The following is a 21,430-nucleotide window of genomic DNA, read 5'->3' as shown; positions in this document are numbered from 1 at the left end:
CAGTAGCAGAGTCCACTCTGTCATTTCTGGCATGGTCATCTCCTCACACTAACCCTAAACTCCAGGCCAGACCTGAGTCAAAGTGCTTGTTTTAACCTTCACTGCAGCTTCTGCAAATCATCCGGTTCTCTGAGCAGGTTAAAACAAAATCACAATTTGTAGATTAGTGACCCAGGTCTATTTCAGATATCACCTCACCTGCAAAGCCAGGAATATGAACTTCACTGACATCACGGCTCCATATTTGAGTCTGCTTTGCTGCACTCGTGTCTCAATTTGTCAATTTCTAAAGAATGAAAAAGCATTTTTCTTAAGCTGCATCTGTACACACATAAAGACACAGCATAGCATTTAAGAGCCAATAGAGAGAATGGATGCAATATTTTGACAGTTTCTCAGGTTTAGTTTTTTTATTACACTTTAACCTTCACTCATGCCACAATGCTAAGCTGACCAGCTTAACGATTATCCTTTTAACTCATTCTATTCTTAGTAATACTAACACAGACATACTGCTTCCATACTAGACCATCATTTTATTCTGTATTCTGTGTCCATTTCACACCTTTTTCTCTTCCTTTCACCTGCTTTCCCTCTTCTCCTGTGCGTCCCCTCCTTGTTCCCACATATCTCTGCATATTTCTTTCATTCACATTTGTCCCTTCTCTGTAAATCCCCTGAGATTTTTCCTCAAATGCTCTTTTTACCATCGTCTGTATGTTGCTCGTGTTATCTTCACTGCTATTCTCTTCATCTTTTTCTCTCAATTATCTCTGCCACAGTATCACCACCAAGCTGGAGCGCGCTTTGGAGAAGGTGGCCCCCTTGCTCAGGGAGATATTTGTGGACTTTGCTCCCTTCCTGTCCAGGACGCTGCTGGGTAGCCATGGGCAGGAGCTGCTCATAGAAGGTACAGGTGCTGTACACGGCTCCTTTTTCTCTAACTGGCGTCTCTCTGTGGAGTCTCCTCATTCACTGTCCGTCACCGTAATGTTTGTGTATGAGACAGACTGAGAGGAAAAGAGTGACTTAGTGGAGAGGTTGAGAATGAGGTAATGAGTGAGTGTGTGTCTTTGAACTGGCTGCTTCACCCATTCGTCAAGCAGGTAGGAGTTTGCACCGTTTTTACTCAGCTAGCTAGACGTGTCAATATTTTTAGATCAGATTATGCCAGTTTTAGCTTTATGGGTATTATAGATCGTACCAAATGTGTTGCAATCCTTCCTCTGCTCACCTGCTTCCTGCCGTCCCTCATCTTTTTCTCCACTGTTTGTTCTTGTCTTTTCTGTGGCATGCTTTTTATAAACTTGTCTACAATGACTCTACCACAGCAGCAGAAAGCACTGACACTACGGTGTCTTCTTTGATGATATTTTTGTATCTTGCAGTGGAGGGTGTGTGTGTGTGTGTGTGTGTGTGTGTGTGTGTGTGTGTGTGTGTGTCATAGGGAATAAAGAGAAGCTCCTGACTGTGTTGCATGTCTGTGCCACAGGTCTGGTGTGTATGAAGTCTAGCACGTCTGTGGTGGAGCTCGTAATGCTGCTCTGTTCTCAGGTTGGTAACCTCTGACCTCTTCTCTCTGTCTCTTGATGTAATGTCCTTACACTTACAATCACTTTGGTCAAAGCCTGACATTTCTAACTATTTCTGAAAGTTTGTTTGTTTTGTTTGTTTTTTTTAGAGCACACAGGAAGCTTCTGAGTTATCGATCTGCCCTGCGAGGCAGGGATGACTATGTAATGAGCACATTGCAGATGTAATATGATATCACAGCATAGTTTTACCTCAGCAATATTTAGGGCGCAGACAGAATTGTCACACGCACAAGATCTTAGTTTTACATACAAACACATTATGTCACAAACGTTACATCTGTTTTATCTGACTCATTTACCTGTCTTCTGTCACAGTAAGCTCAGTTTTCCTGAATAAAGAGAGAGAGAGTGATGCTTACCTTCACAGAGCCTTTCACAAAAGGAATGAATGAGTGACCAGCTTTGTTTTCCTTTTAAGTTATGAAGTTTCTAGAAGCGCTCTTGTTCTTGGAGGAGCCCTTCGTTTCCTTCCTCTTGCTCTCCATTTTCTGCAGCTTTACCGCTATGTTATCTTCTCTCTCGCCTTTTGTCCTCTTATATCTTCAGTCATGGTCAGTTTTAACTCGGTGTTTCAGTAGCAAGTGCTTTCATCTCATACTGCTCCACACTGCCCTTCTCTTCACCACTCCCTTTTCTCTTCCTCTCTGTTCCACTTCTGGGTGGCTGCTTGTCAGCATGTATAGTATTACCATTGGCTCCGGCCTTGTCTGCCATTAGAGACCCGGGAGAGCAAACCCTAGCCCAGAAATCGATCCACCGGATGGGGGGATGTAACAGGAGATAGTCCCACGTGTCCTTCACTGCCTTAAGAGCCAGTGGAGCTAATGGAGGTCTGATAGTTTGAGGCTTTCAGCAGCACTCGTATCCTGCTTCAGTCTCCATTCTCCCACATAAGCTGAGACAGATGCATTTGCACTGACACTTGTTTCTTTCATCCTTCCTTTGAGCAGTTTTAAGACTTCTGTGCACTTTTTCCACTTTCAATGGTGAAGGATGAAGCTGCTTATATCCTCTCAAATAAAGCTTTTTTTTAATCTCTGTTTTTAAGCTTTTTACATGTTGATCAGCACAACAGCCGGCTTAGCTCATCCAGTCAGGGTTGGATGATGTAACAGTATTTACTGTGAAAGAATGAACAAATGTGTGACCAATTAAAGGAAAGCCCTGACTAAATGAGTGGAGAAACACAACAAGTGCTGATGCGTCCACTCAGGTTCACTGCAGTACTGTGTATAAATAATCCGTGCTTTCAGTTTTATCCTGTGATGAACCTTTTCTATCCTGATGAGAGAGGTCCCTCCCAGGATGACAGTGCCCCCATCACTGGGGTCATGAGGGCTCACTGACTTGCTGATGAGTATGAAGTTAATGTGAATCAAATGCTGTGGCCTTCAAGGTCAACAGATCACAACCCTATTGAACAACTATGGCAGACCAGAGTGTTAGACAGCGCTCTCCACTGTAGTCACCAAGACACCAAATGAGGGAATATGCTTTGGAATAACTGTCCCTCCTGTGGAGTTCCAGACAATCAATAAGACACACTGAAGCTGCTCTGGCAGCATCTGCTGTCATCACATTTCTGAGGCACATTCAGCAGGTTTGCCAGACATGGATTTACTGTAGTCTTAGCCTAAAAGAAAAATAACATGAAGACTTCCATTGAAACAAGTTTATGGTTTAGCACTGAGCTTATTCCATCTCTGGGAAACTGAATCTTTGTGTTTTCCTTATTTATTTATTTTTTTAATCAAAAACAAAGATATACAGATCTAACTCTGTTAGCACATCTAATTTTTTTGTGTTTAGTGACAATGCAGCTGTTTTTTTTCAGATGAACCATAGAAATTCAAATGTATCCCACCACAACACAATTCTACTGGCCCCCTGAGCCGGTAGAGTTCACTGAGTTCTGGCATAAATGTATTTTAAAAACCATTTCTTAAGTATTTTATATATTGATGGGCAGCTTAATCTGTAGTAGACATATACTGTATAATTACTAGTACATGTCTGTGCCCAGTAATGTTTGGCCTGTTGGTGCCAGTTCCAAATTGATATACTTAAAAACACTGAGAAATGTTTAGGGCAATTAGGTGACAGATGTTGCTTGGATGCTAAAAATGGGCAATTTTAGCTCGTTGCTATGTGGTTGCTAGGCAGCATGATGGCAATAATAGATCATACCTCCTGATGTAGCACGGGTGACTAAGAAAGCAGCATCTTATCAGATTAATTCCATTTTTGTGGATATAAATGAGATGTTAACGTCACAAAATATGATGCTTTTATAAGATTTTATAGGCTCATAAATGACTAATTTTAGCCTGTTGCTAGGCAACATGATGGCATCATAATGTCTGATATAGATAAGGACCTTCAGGAGGCCTAAGATGTACCTGTATGCCAAGTTTGGCTGCTCAACTCCTGATGGTGTAGGAGAAGTTTGAAGACAAAAAAACAAACACAAATATTTAGTGAATAGGTAGTAAAAATGGACCTGTGTGTGTGTGTGTGTGTGTGTGTGTGTGTGTGTGTGTGTGTGTGTGTGTGTGTGTGGGGCATGATCTGTCCATTATTTGCCTGATTCTACTCCCAGCTGTGGTCCAGCATACTCATTTTGATGTCTCTTCTACACTTAGGAGTGGCAAAACTCCATTCAGAAGAATGCTGGACTGGCTTTCATTGAGCTTATCAATGAGGGAAGGTAATCCATCACAGTTAATGCTTATCACCCCGCATCACTCTGTAATTCACACATTAACACTAATTCTGGTATCAGTGCTTAACAACTAATGGGCGTGATAGAGCCCTAATGAGAACCTTGCCAGGATAAGTGCACAGTGCCATGTGTGACCAGCAGGAAGTCGAATCATTATTGTGCAATTACATTTACAGTTGATTTGAGCTGGTCTAATTTCAGTGCTATTCCGCCTGTTTTCCTTTTTACTCCAAACTATCGGAGTATCAGCGCAAACCCAACAAAAAAGAGCAATGTGGAAAACAACAATCGTGCACTGAAAAAGAAAAAAGGATGTTAGCTGAAATCATGGTTCCGTCTTATTAGTCTTACATCCCATCTTGTTGAGAATGTCTATTTTCTCTAAATAGATTTCCTGCATTTTCTCTCTTTTTTTGGCTCTTTTTCACTTCCCCATTTTTCTTGCTCCTTTACCAGACTCCTGTGTCATGCCATGAAGGATCATATCGTGCGTGTTGCCAATGAAGCAGAGTTCATCCTGAACAGACAGAGGGCTGAGGATGTACACAAACATGCTGAATTTGAGGTACACACACACACACAACACAACTTCACTCTGTCACAGTACTGTCTGCATGTAAGCCTGTGAGCAAGAAGGCTCATAAAGTGGGCAATGTGTATTGTTTCCAGTGGCTTTTACCTATAAACAGTGCAGATTGTTGTTTCAAGGTTGTTCAGGTTCATCTTATTTTCCAGAATGTAGGTCCAGCAAACTCTGAGTCTAACTTTAAACTCTGAGTTGGGCAAATTTGAGAATATGAATGTGAGTCAATGCGGTCCATGACCTTTATCTAAAAAAAAAAAAAAAACAGGAGAAGAGAAAAGAGTCATTTCAACTGACAGCTGTCCACAGAGTCACAGTGTTAGGAAGAGGTAGGCTTTAAATTTGATTTTGAGCTGGTAATAAATCCATGATGTCCACTGAGTGCTGTCTATGCACTTACATCAATGGCTCATCATAAAAGCTCTCATGTTAAATATAACAAGAAACTGATATCTAGTTGGGATTTCATGTCTGTAGCGATCAATGAGGAAATGAAACCAGACACTAGACAGGCTCAGGTGCAGCAGGAGGGGAGGAGTCAGAGAGAAAGTCAGAGTTTGCTGCAGTAAACCTGCCAGCACAGAGTCTGTTACCATGGTAACAGAGGAGATTTCCTCATCTCAGGGTTAACAAACTCGGACTTGTCACTAAACCTGCTTTCTGGCGCCGGTGCTTCATGGTCTGAATATCTTCTAACAACAAAGAAGCCCAAAACTTAAAATTGTGTTTTTATAGTGTTCATTATGGATGTCTTTTTATTATTTTGCCCTTTAAATAAAATGATAAATTTCCCCTTAGAGTTGCAAAAGGAATTTTTGAGGTTGATCATCAATATCATTTTTTTCCATAACATAAACATTTTTTACTAGGATATTTTTTTTATTAGATTATAATAAAGTAAACTGACTTTATTAACTGTTTCTGAATTACTGCAGTTAAATCTTGTTAACACATATGCAGTATTAAGATGTGTGTTATCAGCCATTATCCACCCATTTATCAGCCTGATGTATAAGTCCTTTGTATGCTTTTTAGCTACATTTAAGGATCCTCATCTGAACACTTAGTCTACTGATAGGTGTCTCCTTGTTAGCACACATTAATGGTGTGTGGCTTCCTGCAGTATCAGGTTCTTGTTTAACTTTCCACCTTCCCTTCTCCTCCAGTCTAACTGTGCCCAGTACGCTGCAGACCGGAGGGAGGAGGAGAAAATGTGTGATCATCTCATCAGTGCAGCTAAGCACAGAGATCATGTGACTGCTAACCAGCTGAAACAGAAGATCCTCAACATCCTGACCAATAAACATGGAGCATGGGGTACAATGTCACAGAGGTAAAAAACCTGGAACTGTGTGTGGGACATTTCAGGTTACCGTTACTGCTTTAGTGCTCGTGAGAGACGCCTGCAGGAGTGTGTGTAGTGATTCAGATTGTGATTTAAACTGATGAATAAACCAACAAAAAATGTGCAGAACCTGAGCTAAAGCACACAGAGAGACCTGACTCCTAGCATCATTCCTGCCTGGTAGCATTATGAGACTGATGACCTTATTTTTATAAATACAATAAATCTGCTTTTACTCATCCAGATCTTCCTGCAGGCTGGCAGCCACTCAAAGAAAGATGTGATGTAACTTGAGGATGTAATATGCAACATCTAAAGCCTTTATTCAGTATGTCACTACTGAAATAACTAGCGGCTCTTAAAAATTCATAATTCAATACCATTTATTTTTCCTCTTCATGTAAAAGCCAGTTATTGGTGTTTGCAGAGTGGGAATGGCCCTTATGGGTCAAATGATGCCCTTCATTCCAATAACAAAGACCCTTTCAACTGTAGAAAATTAGTTTTGGAAGTTTCTAGCATAAATGTCGCATATAACTTCATCTCTCTCTTTCTAAATGTGCTACAACTGAATTTACTCATCCTTTTTCCTCCCCACTTTCAGCCAATTACACGACTTCTGGCGTCTAGACTACTGGGAGGACGACCTGAGGAGGAGACGGAGATTCGTGCGAAATGCCTTTGGATCTACTCACGCCGATGTGCTGCTCAAACCTCTGGATGACTACAGTTAGTAATGTGCTCAGTTCCTGCTTTTTTTTTTTTTTTTTTTTTCTCTCTCCTGGGTATCTGACATGTACACTTCAAACACAAACAGGTACAGAAGATGAGGAGAAGGGACTCAAGTCAAAAAAGAATTTCCGGAGCCAGTCGGTGGTCACCCAAAACCCGGAGGCGGAGTTGATGCTGGAGGGAGACGATGACACTGTTAGTCTGCTGCAGGAAAAAGAGATCGATAACCTTGCTGGTAAGAAACGAACGTGTACGCACACACACACAAACAGACACTTTATTGCAGTCTGTCTAAACTTTCTATGACTCTTGTTTTTAGTACGTTTTCGTCCAAGACTTTTTATCTCCAAAGGCAAGTTTGGCATTTGAAAGCTTTGCAGTTAATTTAACCATCCGGCTGATTTTTCTGACTCAAGAAGATTAAATCATAATTTACTAAAAACTGATGCAAATCAGACCAAACACCTTGTTTAATCCAGTGATTCCTCCCTGACTTTCAGAACTTATTGGTCATTTACAAAAGTAGGCAAAGAAGCCAATCAATGGTCAATCTCAACTAACACGAAATGACCGTAATGTGTTGTTTTATATTCTGTTGTGTATCATGCTTATTGTCATGATGCTGGTACTTAAATGACTAAAGCAGTAACACTTGACCAATTAATTTGTCCTCACAGGTCCAGTGGTTCTGAGTACTCCAGCTCAGTTGGTAGCTCCGGTGGTGGTGGCTCGAGGCACTCTGTCCATCACTACGACTGAGATCTACTTTGAGGTAGACGAAGAGGATCCTACATTTAAGAAGATGGACCCCAAAGTAAGAACAAATTATTTTTCTTTATAATCGATCAGTGCACAGAAAGAGAAAGGGCGGAGGAGACTGTGAGGCGGGACAGATGCTTTCTTTATGCTTCTTTTCCCCAATCATATCCATCCTCAACAGGTGCTGGCCTACTCAGAGGGTTTGCACGGCAAATGGATGTTCAGTGAGATCCGAGCTGTGTTCTCCAGACGATACCTGCTGCAGAATACTGGACTAGAAGTCTTCATGGCCAACAGAAGTAAGTCTGCAGAGTTATTACTGAAATGATCATACTCACAGGTGACAGTGGTGAAGCTATTTTAGTATAGAATGAATAGCAGTACCTAGTGGATTTAAGTGTATTGTTTGATATCAGCTCAATGTTAAGTGAATGATTGGCCTTTAATCTCTTCCTCCCTCCAGCGTCTGTGATGTTCAACTTCCCCGACCAGGCCACAGTCAAACGGGTGGTCTACAGTCTCCCGCGGGTCGGCGTAGGAACGAGTTATGGCCTGCCACAGGCCAGGTATGTATAGCTCTGTCCAGTTCTGTCTTAGAATGGGAATAGCCAGGTTTGATGAAAGGAACTATACACTTCACATATGTGTGCATATGTACACTTCAGGCGGATTTCCTTGGCCACTCCTCGTCAGCTGTTCAAGTCATCCAACATGACACAGCGCTGGCAGCGGAGAGAGATCTCTAACTTTGAGTACCTCATGTTCCTCAACACTATTGCAGGTAAAGTCCTGAATCTGCTACTTCTCAGCCTGCCAATAATATATGTTTAGACAGAAGTCCAGTCAAACACACGGTCCTGCCTGATATGTCCAAATATCAATTTATTCGGTTGCTTCGACTGCCAAGGAAAGAAGGCACACACTTGACTTGTCAACAAACACTTTGTTGAAGAGATCAGACAAAGAAAGTGGGAGATATCCAATCAGATGAATGCTTCATCTGCAGATTGTCAAATTGTTCTTTATATACTAGAAATATGAATAACATGTCATGTTTTTTTGTTTTTTTTAAGTAATTAATTTTATTTATTTAATTTTTTTTAACTTACATTTTTTATTGATTTATTTATTTCATGTTTTGATGTAAATTGGCACACTGTGGCAGTAACAGAAGTGCAGTTTCAATGACACAAAGAAAACTGATTGAATCTTCGTTTAAATCTCAGCAGCTTCTACTTTTATCTCTCTGCTCGACTGTCTTTTACGCAAATGTGCATCTTTAGTTAATGTGTGTAACATTCTATCTTGCCTCAGAAGTTAGTGAATATTTTAGCACAAGTCCGGCATAATAGATGTGTGAGATTATAAAATATTTATAGCAACATTTCTTCCCCCGAGTAACATTTACACAATCATTTTAGAGTTTGTATTAATCTGAGAATAGAAAACTCAAAGCAGTGTAGAAATACACAGACCATTTATGTCAGATAAATGGTCTGTGTATTCCTACATTGTCTTTAATAACAAGACTAACACCATTGTCATTACACTGTTGTATCTTCTGCAGGGAGGACCTATAACGATTTGAACCAGTACCCTGTCTTCCCTTGGGTCTTGACCAACTATGATTCAGAGGAGCTCGATCTCACGCTACCTGGCAACTTCAGAGACCTTTCCAAGGTGAGAGCCCTCTCACATACAACTCTTTATGCACCTTTGTGTGTGTGCTACTTGGACCCAAATGAATCAAAGTCAAGAAATACCATTTACAGTACATATGGTACCGAGGCAATTGCAGGAATCTCACCTTATCATATTCCCAACAAGACCAAGAAAACAAATATGTCCTGCAGTGCAGATGAATGCTAATGCGTGGCTTCTCTTCTAAGTATTGAGCCAGTTATTTTTCTCTGATTTTTTTTTTTTTTTTTTTTTTTTTTTCTAGCCAATCGGTGCCCTGAATCCCAAGCGAGCAGCGTTTTATGCTGAACGCTACGAGACATGGGACGATGACAGTACACCTCCTCACCACTACACAACCTTATACTCCACTGCACATTCAACACTGATGTGGATGCTCAGAATAGTGAGTGCCTACTTAACACACTTACAAACTGTAACACCTAAATGAACACGTGCCAGATACTCAAGGCTGCTTTTCAAATGAGTGTATCTGTTTTTGTGCCTGTAGGAGCCCTTTACAACATTTTTCCTCAGCGCTAATGATGGTAAGTTTGACCATCCAGAGAGAGGCTTTTCTGGTATCGGTCGCTCATGGAGGAACTGCCAGAGAGACACAGCTGATGTCAAGGTAAAGTGGAGCAACATACTTAAGTGACTGGTTTTAGATTTTTCGAAAAGTATAAATTTAACATAAATCCATCAGATTCTCATTCTCATGCCAGCCGCTTCACACTCGGCTGCGAACCGTTCCACTGCGAGCTGGAGGCCCCCCCGTGATGAAGCCAACAGAACCGCATCATCTGCAAAAAGCAGAGATGTGACTCTGAGGCCACCAAGGAAGAAGCCTTCCGCCACCTGGCTACGCCTAGAAATTCTGTCCATAAAAATTATGAACAGAATCGGTGACAAAGGGCAGCCCTGACGGAGTCCAACACCCACAGGAAACAAATCCGACTTATTACCGGCTATACGGACCAAGCTCTCACTGTGGTTGTACAAGGACTGAATGGCCCGCAACAATGGGCCAGACACCCCATACTCCCGCAGAACCTCCCAAAGAACACCCCGAGGAACACGGTCGAATGCCTTCTCCAAGTCCACAAAGCACATGTAGACTGGTTGGGCAAACTCCCACGCACACTCGAATATCCTTGAGAGGATAAAGAGCTGGTCCAGCGTTCCACGACCAGGACGAAAACCGCATTGTTCCTCCTGAATCCGAGGTTCGACTAACGGACGCACCCTCCTTTCCAGCACCCTGGCATAGACCTTACCGGGGAGGCTGAGGAGTGTGATCCCCCGAAAGTTGGAGCACACCCTCCGGTCTCCCTTCTTAAAGATGGGGACCACCACCCCGGTCTGCCAATCCAATGGCACTGCCCCAGATCTCCACGCGATGTTGCAGAGGCGTGTCAACCAAGACAGCCCTACAACATCCAGAGCCTTCAGGAACTCAGGGCGAATCTCGTCCACCCCAGGGGCTCTGCCACCAAGGAGTTGTTTAACTACCTCAGTGACCTCACCCCCAGTGATGGTCAAGTCATCCCCCTCATCCCCAGACTCTGCTTCCACTACAGAAGGCGTGTCAGTGGGATTCAGAAGGTCCTCGAAGTATTCCTTCCACCGTCTGACTATAGCCTCAGTTGAAGTCAGCAGCACCCCCCCCGCACTATAAACAGTGTGAGTGAAGCACTGCTTTCCCCTCCTGAGTCGCCTGACGGTTTGCCAGAATCGCTTCGATGCCGTCCGAAAGTCTTTTTCCATAGCCTCACCGAACTCCTCCCACACCCGAGTTTTTGCTTTGGCCACTACCCGAGCTGCATTCCGCTTGGCCTGTCGATACCTGTCAGCTGCGTCCGGAGTCCCACAGGCTAACCAAGCCCGATAGGACTCTTTCTTCAGCTTGATGGCTCCCTTCACCTCCGGTGACCACCATCTGGTTCGGGGGTTACCACCACGACAGGCACCAACCACCTTGCAGCCACAGCTCTGAGCAGCAGCCTCAACAATGGAGGTGCGGAACATGGTCCATTCGGACTCAATGTCCTCAGCCTCCCTCGGAATGCTGTCGAAGTTCTGCCGGAGGTGGGAGTTGAAGATCTCCCGGACTGGGGCTTCTGCCAGGCGTTCCCAGCGCACCCTCACAATACGTTTAGGTGTGCCAGGTCTGTCCAGCATCTTCCCCCGCCACCTGATCCAACTCACCACCAGGTGGTGATCAGTTGACAGCTCAGCTCCTCTCTTCACCCGAGTGTCCAGAACATACGGCCGCAGATCTGATGATACGATTACAAAATCGATCATCGACCTGCGACCTAGGGTGTCCTGGTGCCATGTGCACTTATGGACATCCTTATGTTCGAACATGGTGTTCGTTATGGACAAACTGTGGTTTGCACAGAAGTCCAATAACAAAACACCATTCGGGTTCAGATCGGGCAGGCCGTTCCTCCCATCATCTGCTTTTTGCAGATGATGCGGTTCTGTTGGCTTCATCACGGGGGGGCCTCCAGCTCGCAGTGGAACGGTTCGCAGCCGAGTGTGAAGCGGCTGGCATGAGAATCAGCACCTCTAAGTCTGAGGCCATGGTCCTCAGCCGGAAAAGGGTGGAGTGCCATCTCCGGCTCAGGAACGAGTTCTTGCCTCAAGTGGAGGAGTTTAAGTATCTCGGGGTCTTGTTCACGAGTGATGGGAGAAGGGAACGGGAGATCGACAGGCGGATCGGGGCTGCTTCTGCAGTGATGCGGACGCTGCACCGGTCCGTCGTGGTGAAGAGGGAGCTTAGCGTAAAAGCGAGGCTCTCGATTTACCGGTCGATCTACGTTCCTACCCTCACCTATGGTCACGAGCTTTGGGTAGTGACCGAAAGAATAAGATCGCGAATACAAGCGGCAGAAATGAGTTTCCTTCGAAGGGTGGCTGGCCTCTCCCTTAGAGATAAGGTGAGGAGTGCGGCCATCCGGGAGGGGCTCAGAGTAGAGCCGCTGCTCCTCCACATCGAAAGGAGCCAGTTGAGGTGGCTCGGGCATCTGATTAGGATGCCTCCTGGCCGCCTCCTGGGTGAGGTGTTCCGGGCATGTCCCACCGGGAGGAGGCCCCGTGGTAGACCCAGGACACGCTGGAGAGATTGTGTATCTCGGCTGGCCTGGGAACGCCTTGGGGTCCCTCCGGATGAGCTGGAGGAGGTGGCTGGGGAGAGGGAAGCTTGGGCTTCTCTGCTTAGGCTTCTGCCCCCGCGACCCGGCCCCGGATAAGCGGAAGAAAATGGATGGATGGATGGATAAATCCATCAGCACTGAGACCTAAAACCAAAAATGTGATATTACAAAGAGATGTGGTGTAGTGCTTAACACATTTGCCTTGAATATGATAGATCTGTGGTTTGATTCCAGGAGGAGGCACAAACCCAGTGTCGAGGGGTTGCAAGCTAGTGGTGGTCCAAATCCCAGATAAATGGGAGGGTTGCATAAAAGGAAAGGCAAATGTGTGAAATCAGTGCTAGATCAGAAATATGGAGCCATTTGCTGAGATTATTAGAGAGGCCCATACAAATAAGTTTGCCAAGCTACAAACAGTATAAACTACATTTAAACATCCATAAATAACATCAGTGCATTATTTTTATCCTCCCATGCAAAATAAAGCGGGACAATATTGTCATCATACTGTCCGCTCTACAGACTCCAAAATCGCAGGGAGTTGAGCCTTGGAGTTTGGCATATGTGTTCATTATCCTTCAAAGATGTGCAACACGATAATCATATTCCTGGATGAAGTATGAAGTATGTGTAACATCACTATGATTATAGTGACATTACACATAATGCATTTTATCAGCAGATTATCTACTGTGGGAGCATTATTTAGTAATATTCCTGTACACACATGAATATAATATGATATAAATACCTTGTAAGCACGCATTATTTCTGGCTTATTGTTATAGATTATATAAACAGACATTATTATGTAGTACACCCTTGTACAGAGTTCTCTAATTTGTTGGAAATTTTTTGTCTGTTCTAGGATGTGGTTACCAAAAAGTATTTGTAGAAATGTTAAAGATAATAACAGAATATCAACCTCTTACTTAAAACAGATCAAATTTAATGGGTTTTGTTAATATTGAAAATATATTTTTACTGGAATATGTAACTATTACATCTTTACTAATCCAGGGTTGAGTAAAAGTATTTGGATAAATGTTTAGCGCAAGGACTCCAAATTAGGGCAAAATAATCTTGCAGGAGATAATAAGATGTCTGCTGAAGGGTTTTCTATCATGAATTAGGGCTGCAATGTTATCCTGACTTCTACATTTATCTTATATTTTCATTAATAGCCAGAAGATATCCCCATCTGTGACAGGTCTTTTTCCACTCTTAGTGTCCACTGAAAGCATTTCAAACTCCATTAACTCATTTTATTCTGTGTACTTTAAGTGCTTTGTAATCTTACATCCACACCTATGGCCTAACACCTATAACCTAACGTGTGTCTTTGGACTCTGTGTTTACTGAGGGTTTGGGGTGGGGTTTGTCTAATGCAGTGTGGTAGAAAATGTGCAATATATAGTGACATGGCTTTACTTTCTGAAGCAGAGAGCACAATTAAAGTTGCATTCAAAGATGGGTGGTCAAGAGTGTCTGAAGCAGGTGGAGCAAGAGGGCCATTCATGTCCCACACTCAGACATTTTTTCATTTTTTATGTATGTTGTGTGATCTTGCTGTGTTGGTTTTAAGCTTGTTTCTGAGCTTGGAATAGTTTTTCTAGCTGAAAAGATTTTGTACATTAAATATAATGTACAAAATACATAAAATTTTTTTTTTTTTTTTCGGTTTTATCCATAAGGAGCTAATCCCAGAGTTCTACTACTTGCCCGAGATGTTTGTCAACAGTAATGAGTATGAGCTCGGGATACGCGATGATGGAGTTCCTGTGTGTGATGTGGAGCTTCCTGTCTGGGCCAAGAAACCTGAGGACTTTGTCCGCATTAACCGCATGGTAAGAGAAACAGGAAGACTTTTTTTTAAATGAGACCTCAAATTTTTTGCTTCATCTTCAAATCTGGTCATAAACTGAGAATAATCTTGGCCTTTTTCTCTCTCTCTTTGCAACGCTCACGATGTCCAGGCGTTGGAGAGTGAGTTTGTGTCGTGCCAGCTTCACCAGTGGATTGATCTAATATTTGGCTACAAGCAGCGAGGTCCAGAAGCAGTGCGTGCTCTCAATGTGTTCAACTTCTTGTCCTATGAGGGAGCGGTCAACCTAGACAATCTAGATGCTGTGCAGCGTGAGGTTGGTTAACAAATTATTATCATTAAAGTGCAGAAATCTGACTTGCATGACTTTCTAGTGCCACAATAGGGAGTGATTTCTTCAAAATTGTGGTCATTGTAGTGTTTAAAACTCTGTAAGTAAACTGTATGTGTATATTTGCATGCTTATTAAATGTAAGTACTGAAATCAAAGGGGGGGTAATGTGATTGTGTTAACCCGATCTCTTCCTCTCTGACTCTAGCTGATTGAGGCCCAGATTCAGGTTAGTGGTCAGGTGCCCTCACAGCTGCTGATAGAGCCACACCCACCTCGATCCTCCGCCATGCACCTGGTGAGATACCTCGACAGCCTTAGCGAATCTTGAATTATTTTGAAGTTTCTTTGCACATGCTTACAGAAACACTCCTGAAAAAAACCACCAAGCGTTGGCACATAACCTCCTGAGAAGCGAGGAAAAGAATATTTTTTTGTGACCACTACAATGGACAAAAGTCTCAGGTCATTTGAATTCAGCTGCAGAGCCACAGAAATAAGAAACATAGATTTTTGCAGATTTACAGACATTCTTTGGAGTATATTTATGCTTTGAATCTACATTGTGAACATTATTCTTTAATATATTTTTTTTAATTTCTTCCCAGTGCATCAGTTACTTTAAGTCCACATTGTCCAAGATGAATAGCTTCCATTAACAAGGTGTAAGATACGTATGTGAGGTTTTATTACACACAGTAGTATGTAATGATGTTTTTAGCCTCTCTGTGCTCCCTGCTACCCTCAGCAGCATGAGGCCTCAGTGTCTCTACATCAGAACCATCCATGTCAACCCAAACCCGTCAGACCCTGAGCCCTCAACAACCGGTGCATCCACCTCCTCTCCTAGACCTAGAGCCGCCCTCAGTGTGTGTACCTGCTCTGACCCTGTGCTCCCACTAATATACCTTTTCCCCTTCCTTCCCTCTGTCCCATCTGTTCTGTCTGTCCCTCTTCCTCCGTCTCCATCCCCCTTCCTCCAACCTACCCTCCTCCCTCTGCCCTTCTCTTTCCTGCCCTTCCTGTCTTTCCTTTTCTCTTTCTCTGTCTGTCTCACCAGTGTTTCCTTCCCCAGAGCCCTCTGATGTTTAAGGATCAGATGCAGCAGGATGTCATCATGGTGCTCAAGTTTCCCTCCAACTCTCCCGTGACACACGTTGCGGCCAACACGCTGCCCCACCTCAGCATACCAGCTGCCGTCACAGTCACATGTAGCCGGCTGTTCGCCGTAAACCGCTGGCACAACACTGTCGGTGAGTGTGCATCGATGGGAACTGGTGTGACATTTTATAGATTAAATGATTAAAGAATTATTATGATTGATTTCCCAAAGCCTGTAATGGTTGTATACTTACTGCTGAGACCTACAGCATTTTCTTTTGTTGTTTTATATTCCCCTTTAGTCTTGTTTTGTTCACACCCTGGATGTTGACATAGAAATATTTGTTAATTAAAGCTTCAGTTAACCTTATAAATGACCTCATTAGCACAACAGACTTAGTGTAATTAATCATGGTAATGGGATTATACAGGGTCACGGGGCAGCTTAAGTGGCTTTTACTATTGACTGCCACACAAGGCACTTAATTTTTAATGTATGCTTGCATCAGAGCTCCTATCAGAGAGCAGTAGATCAGGTATTCTTTGCCTCTTTAAGATGTGTGCATGTCTGATTGTGTAATATTTGTGCCTTAAATCCTTCAGGCCTCCGTGGAGCTCCAGGATACTCTCTAGAACAGGCTCATCATCTACCCATAGAGATGGACCCTCTCATTGGTCAGTGCACAAATGCAGATTTTATCTATTTAAAAGGTTATGGATGGATGTACATGCAATTTTTTTTTTAAAACCAGATATGGGTTGTAGCCCAACTTATAAGTGGTTACCTTTTGGAGTCTATCCGGATCCGCATCTGGATCCAGGAATTTTTGGAAGGATTTTTTTGCGATTGTGGGTTATGACAGAACTGAGCATTTTGCATATTATCATCATAAGTGTGCATCAAATTGAAATCAGAACCATGTTGTAGAGTGAATTTACAGCATTAATGCATAAATGCAGCTCTTGTTTTTCTATGAGCAGCTGCAGAATTACTTTACAGTACTTGCATGCCATATTAATATAGTTAAGTACACATTTTCTATAAGTAGAAAGAGAAACAGAACCACCAGATCACTGGAGAAACTGTAGCCAAAAATCACGATACATTGGGGATTTAGATACTGTTAACCATTTTTCATTTTTATGTCTTCATTAACTGGATTACATCTATTTGCTCCCATGCAGCAAACAACTCAGGCGTGAACAAGCGTCAGATCACTGACCTGGTGGACCAGAGCATCCAAATCAACACACACTGTTTTGTGGTTACTGCTGATAACCGTTACATCCTCGTCTGTGGCTTCTGGGACAAGAGCTTCCGTGTTTATTCCACAGAAACTGGTTGGTTTTGTATTATTAATAAGACATGTCGAGCACTAAGTACTGTAAGCATTTCCTCCAGGCTGTCAGGTTCCTTTTTGAAGTTTAAATTTATGATTCTGTCAGAGGTTTTGCTTTGCATGTTTATAAATTTGTTACATAGAGGAGATGGATTCTCTTTTTTTTTGCAATTAAATGTGGGTACATGCAGTTAGTTTCTGTATTTACTGATCCTGGGGTTTTAAGAGGACACTCTATAGTAACTAGCGAGCCTGATAAACATCATGGAGCACTTTTATTCCACCATGGCCTTCCAGGAGTGTGAGAAGAGGACACACACACACAAACACACACAGTGACAAACTTCCTGCTTCCTCTCCACAGGAAAGCTGACCCAGATAGTTTTTGGCCACTGGGATGTGGTGACGTGTCTGGCTAGGTCAGAATCCTACATCGGTGGAGACTGCTACATCGTGTCAGGATCCAGAGATGCCACTCTTCTTCTGTGGTACTGGAGTGGACGGCACCATATTATAGGGGACAACCCTAACAACAGTGAGTGGTGAAGTGGTGGAAACAGGATGTATGAAATTAGACCATTTGTTGTATGCGTGAACACACTTCAATTTCAAATTAAATTTAATATGTAGATGTAATATTTAGCTGGAGATGGTGTGGTGATTTGTCTCCTCCTATGTTTTCTTTAGGTGACTATCCTGCTCCCAGAGCAGTACTGACAGGACATGACCACGAGGTGGTGTGTGTGTCTGTCTGTGCGGAGCTGGGATTGGTTATTAGTGGAGCCAAAGGTTTGTATGTCTCCTTATGTCTGCGCCCAAAATGGTATAATTTCAAAATGTAGATTTACATGCAAAGTGGATGTTTAATTGAATTAAAAAGGCAAAAAAGAAAGAAATAATGATGCATATCAGAGAAAAGTGCTGTGGACAAAGTGAACATTAATCATTGCTGTTGCTGTTAGCAAAGGTTTATACTGTCTTGCTTTGATCTTCTCTCAGAGGGCCCGTGCCTCGTCCACACTATCACAGGGGACCTGCTCAGAGCCCTGGAGGGTCCAGAGCTGTGCCAGCAGCCTCGCCTCATTTCAGTGTCTAGCGAGGGACACTGCATCATCTACTACGAGAGAGGCCGCTTCTGCAACTTCAGCATAAACGGAAAACTGCTGGCACAAATGGAGGTCAACGATTCCACACGGGTAAAGCTGTCAGAGTGACTCGGAGGCTTTAATATTTTTTTTGCTGTGCACCTTATTTACCCATAAACCAAGAGCTAATTTTAACCTTGACTCTTTTTCTCTGTCCAGGCAATCTTGTTGAGTAGTGATGGGCAGAACTTGGTGACAGGAGGCGATAATGGAGTTGTTGAGGTGTGGCAGGCGTGTGACTTCAAACAGCTTTACATCTATCCAGGCTGTGACGCCGGAATCCGTGCCATGGACCTATCACATGACCAGAGGTAAAACAGGAACAGGACAGAAACTGCATCACCTTTAAGAAACTTTACAAAAGTGAATCTAGATTACAGGTGTGATTTATTATGTTCGCTCCCCTCAGGACTTTGATCACTGGCATGGCGTCTGGCAGCATTGTGGCATTCAACATAGACTTCAACCGCTGGCACTACGAACACCAGAACAGGTACTGAGGTGGACAGTGTGAGGAAGAGGAAGATGGAGAGAGGAGAGGCGGTGATGCATTCTGCTGTGTATCTGCAGCACAGGGGAAACTACAGGTACAGAGACGAAGGAAAAACAAGTACCGGACCTTAGGCTCTATTCCCTTGTGAAGTTCACTTGATTTTAGGATGCGACGGCGCTTGTGGAAGCAGCTTCCTCTGTGCATACGTGTATGTACACACACGTGTGTAACCACAGACACATAATACCCAGAAGATACACACCAAAACTCGCTAATAGAATAGGAAGACTGCAATAGGAAACAGGAGCAAGTTGAGCAGATATTGTAGAGGTCCTTCATACCTGTACCACTCACAGGACTGGTACATTTGCTGTTCCTGGTACGTTTAATTCCTCACAGACAGAGATCCCGAGTTTATTTTTTCCTTGAGGTTTTTTTTTGTTTTTTTTGTTTTTTTTTTGCTGCTTTTATTTTTTTGTTCTTTACTTTTCATTTGAGGAGATTTCAGCACAGGAGTTATTTGGGTGGATCATTAACGAAGACTCCTTCATTGCGTCTAAACTGATTAGAAATGGTCAGAAATGAACCAGCTCTACCCCATTCTTCAAAAACAGGTGCTATTGGCTTGATCTTAAATTCACCCTTGAAAAATTGCTGGAAGTTTTAAGTTTTTATTTGTTTGATCTTGTTTAATTTTGTTTGTTTTTTTTTCTTTTTCTTTTAGAATGTTAATTCAAGTGTTTCTTTACCCTCAGCAGGCTTAAATCAGACTTTTGTGTGAAGAAGGCTCTCCTTCCTTCAGAGTCTACAATTGTTCTTTCACTACACAAACTGCGCTTATCACCTTTAATTTATTAATGACTTGCTGTATGTAAAATACTGTGTAATAATTATTATAATGTTGACAAGACTGATGGTAATAACGGTGGTAATTGTTTTGCCAGGGAAGGTAACGATAAAGAGGTCTTACCAGTGCCACCGAGGATGACAAACATGATTTCCTTTGTATATTTGGTGATCGTTCTGTCAAATATGTACATATAGTCTTGGTTCAGGTGTGGTGGGAGACTTAATCAGCTGAATAAGACTGAAAGAGCAAAGGAAACTTTCACTTATCCACATTTGTTGATTATTTAAAAAGAAAAAGAATCAAATCAGTGTAAAAGTTTGTTTTGTATTTGCACTTTGCACCAATCACATATCATTATTTATTAGCTTGGTTCTTTCTGGTCGGCTGCCATTTTGTTTAGGTCCATTTTCCTACGGGATTATTTGTGCATTGATGTTTGTATTTAAAACGTTGAGCTCATGTGTGATTATAAGTTTTACAACCTCACAGTTGTAAGCAATATCATGATTCTGTAGCTGATAGAGGCGGGAAGGAGGGCGGCGAGAGGATGAGATGTGAGCTGTACTGTATGTGTGAAGCCATCTTGATCAAATGCGCACATGCACATACTCTATCGACAGGTTCAACTTACGTATCCAAAAAAAAGGTTAAATATTTTTGGATCTATGAAACCCTAAAAAAACTATTGTATTCATGTTTTATTGCAAAGATGTAAAATATGACATGTGTGAGTTGGAAAAAAAAAAAAAAAAACATGATAAGAAAATAAAATATGCAAAGAATTTGATGACTTGGCTTTTCACTGATCACATATATCATACAGACGTGCATTTATCGCCCGTTTCAGTGAAATCTTTCTTCCTCGAGTGAGAAGTAAGTCGAGAGGTTGCTGAGGTAAAATGTCGCGCTGTGCGCACACACAAACACACACAAGACATTTTCTACAAAACTGTTTTAAACCTGCTTCTTTGAGTAACGCAGTAACAAAAAAAGGCCTTTCACTGAATGAGGTCTCTGTGATTATACAACCTCAAATTTAACTGACAAAATAACATAAAAGAGGGCTTCAAGTTGCTTCTTTTTTTTTTTTTTTTTATTTCACCACATTAAAACAGTCATTTGGTCACATTGCTGAACTCTGAAGCACATTTACAGCTTTTGTGCCACATTAAACTAAAAGCTAAAATAATCTGTGAACTTTCACCATGAAACTAGAAACCGATTATTATGTTTATTGCCTCGCTTCTTGTCTGGAAAAGAAGTAGAAAAAAAATCTTACAAGTCTTATAGAATACAATATCGCCTTCTGGGATTTACTTTTGAAAGTGGCTGCACATTTTTCACAGTCAGCATAATTTAACCCTTTAACACCCAAGTATGATGCAGGCTGCTTGGACTTATTCTGCAATTTTGGCTGTAGATTAAAAAAAGAAAATCATTTTCATCTTTCAGGAACCTTTGAATGGTTGAGGAGTTACAGTAATGTGAAGCGCACATGGAGGAGCTGTGTTCAGACAGCAGTACCTTGTGACTGCTTTGTGCTACAGTGATGCACAGATCATGTCTGTAACGCTCGTCTTCTCTTCTTTTCGAAGCAGCTGGAATTTTTTCTGTAGCACAAATGGTAACGGAGATGAAATCATTCAAAAAGTGCATGCTAAATAAATGATATGAATGGAGTAAACATGTCAATTTCAAGTATGCAAATTCCATGTTTAGTTGAGTTCCATATAATATTTGTTGTTTCTAATTAAGCCTTTAAAGTAGT

The 21,430-nt window shown here is 42.3% G+C and overlaps 1 protein-coding gene across 1 annotated transcript in view; it reads left to right on the top strand.

Moving 5' to 3' along the window:
* The window catches only part of nbeaa (neurobeachin a), a 111,055-nt gene extending 90,606 nt beyond the window's left edge, over positions 1-20,449 (top strand). The window contains exons 37-61 of the mRNA XM_030745791.1: positions 783-910; positions 1,493-1,554; positions 4,238-4,302; positions 4,774-4,882; positions 6,067-6,233; positions 6,850-6,974; positions 7,063-7,212; positions 7,655-7,791; positions 7,918-8,035; positions 8,200-8,302; positions 8,402-8,517; positions 9,304-9,416; positions 9,682-9,822; positions 9,928-10,047; positions 14,272-14,424; positions 14,554-14,718; positions 14,942-15,031; positions 15,794-15,986; positions 16,438-16,509; positions 17,020-17,175; positions 17,539-17,709; positions 17,862-17,963; positions 18,174-18,370; positions 18,479-18,630; positions 18,729-20,449. Of these exons, the coding sequence (XP_030601651.1) occupies positions 783-910; positions 1,493-1,554; positions 4,238-4,302; positions 4,774-4,882; positions 6,067-6,233; positions 6,850-6,974; positions 7,063-7,212; positions 7,655-7,791; positions 7,918-8,035; positions 8,200-8,302; positions 8,402-8,517; positions 9,304-9,416; positions 9,682-9,822; positions 9,928-10,047; positions 14,272-14,424; positions 14,554-14,718; positions 14,942-15,031; positions 15,794-15,986; positions 16,438-16,509; positions 17,020-17,175; positions 17,539-17,709; positions 17,862-17,963; positions 18,174-18,370; positions 18,479-18,630; positions 18,729-18,819 (3,196 nt within the window). The 3' untranslated portion in view covers positions 18,820-20,449. The remainder of the gene's footprint in view (positions 1-782; positions 911-1,492; positions 1,555-4,237; positions 4,303-4,773; positions 4,883-6,066; positions 6,234-6,849; positions 6,975-7,062; positions 7,213-7,654; positions 7,792-7,917; positions 8,036-8,199; positions 8,303-8,401; positions 8,518-9,303; positions 9,417-9,681; positions 9,823-9,927; positions 10,048-14,271; positions 14,425-14,553; positions 14,719-14,941; positions 15,032-15,793; positions 15,987-16,437; positions 16,510-17,019; positions 17,176-17,538; positions 17,710-17,861; positions 17,964-18,173; positions 18,371-18,478; positions 18,631-18,728) is intronic.
* Positions 20,450-21,430: the final 981 nt, after the last annotated feature.

The sequence above is a fragment of the Archocentrus centrarchus genome, chromosome 14 (genome assembly GCF_007364275.1).
Source record: "Archocentrus centrarchus isolate MPI-CPG fArcCen1 chromosome 14, fArcCen1, whole genome shotgun sequence".
Taxonomy (NCBI): domain Eukaryota; kingdom Metazoa; phylum Chordata; class Actinopteri; order Cichliformes; family Cichlidae; genus Archocentrus; species Archocentrus centrarchus.
Note: the sequence above shows the minus strand (reverse complement) of the source record. Positions and strands in the feature narration are given on the sequence as shown.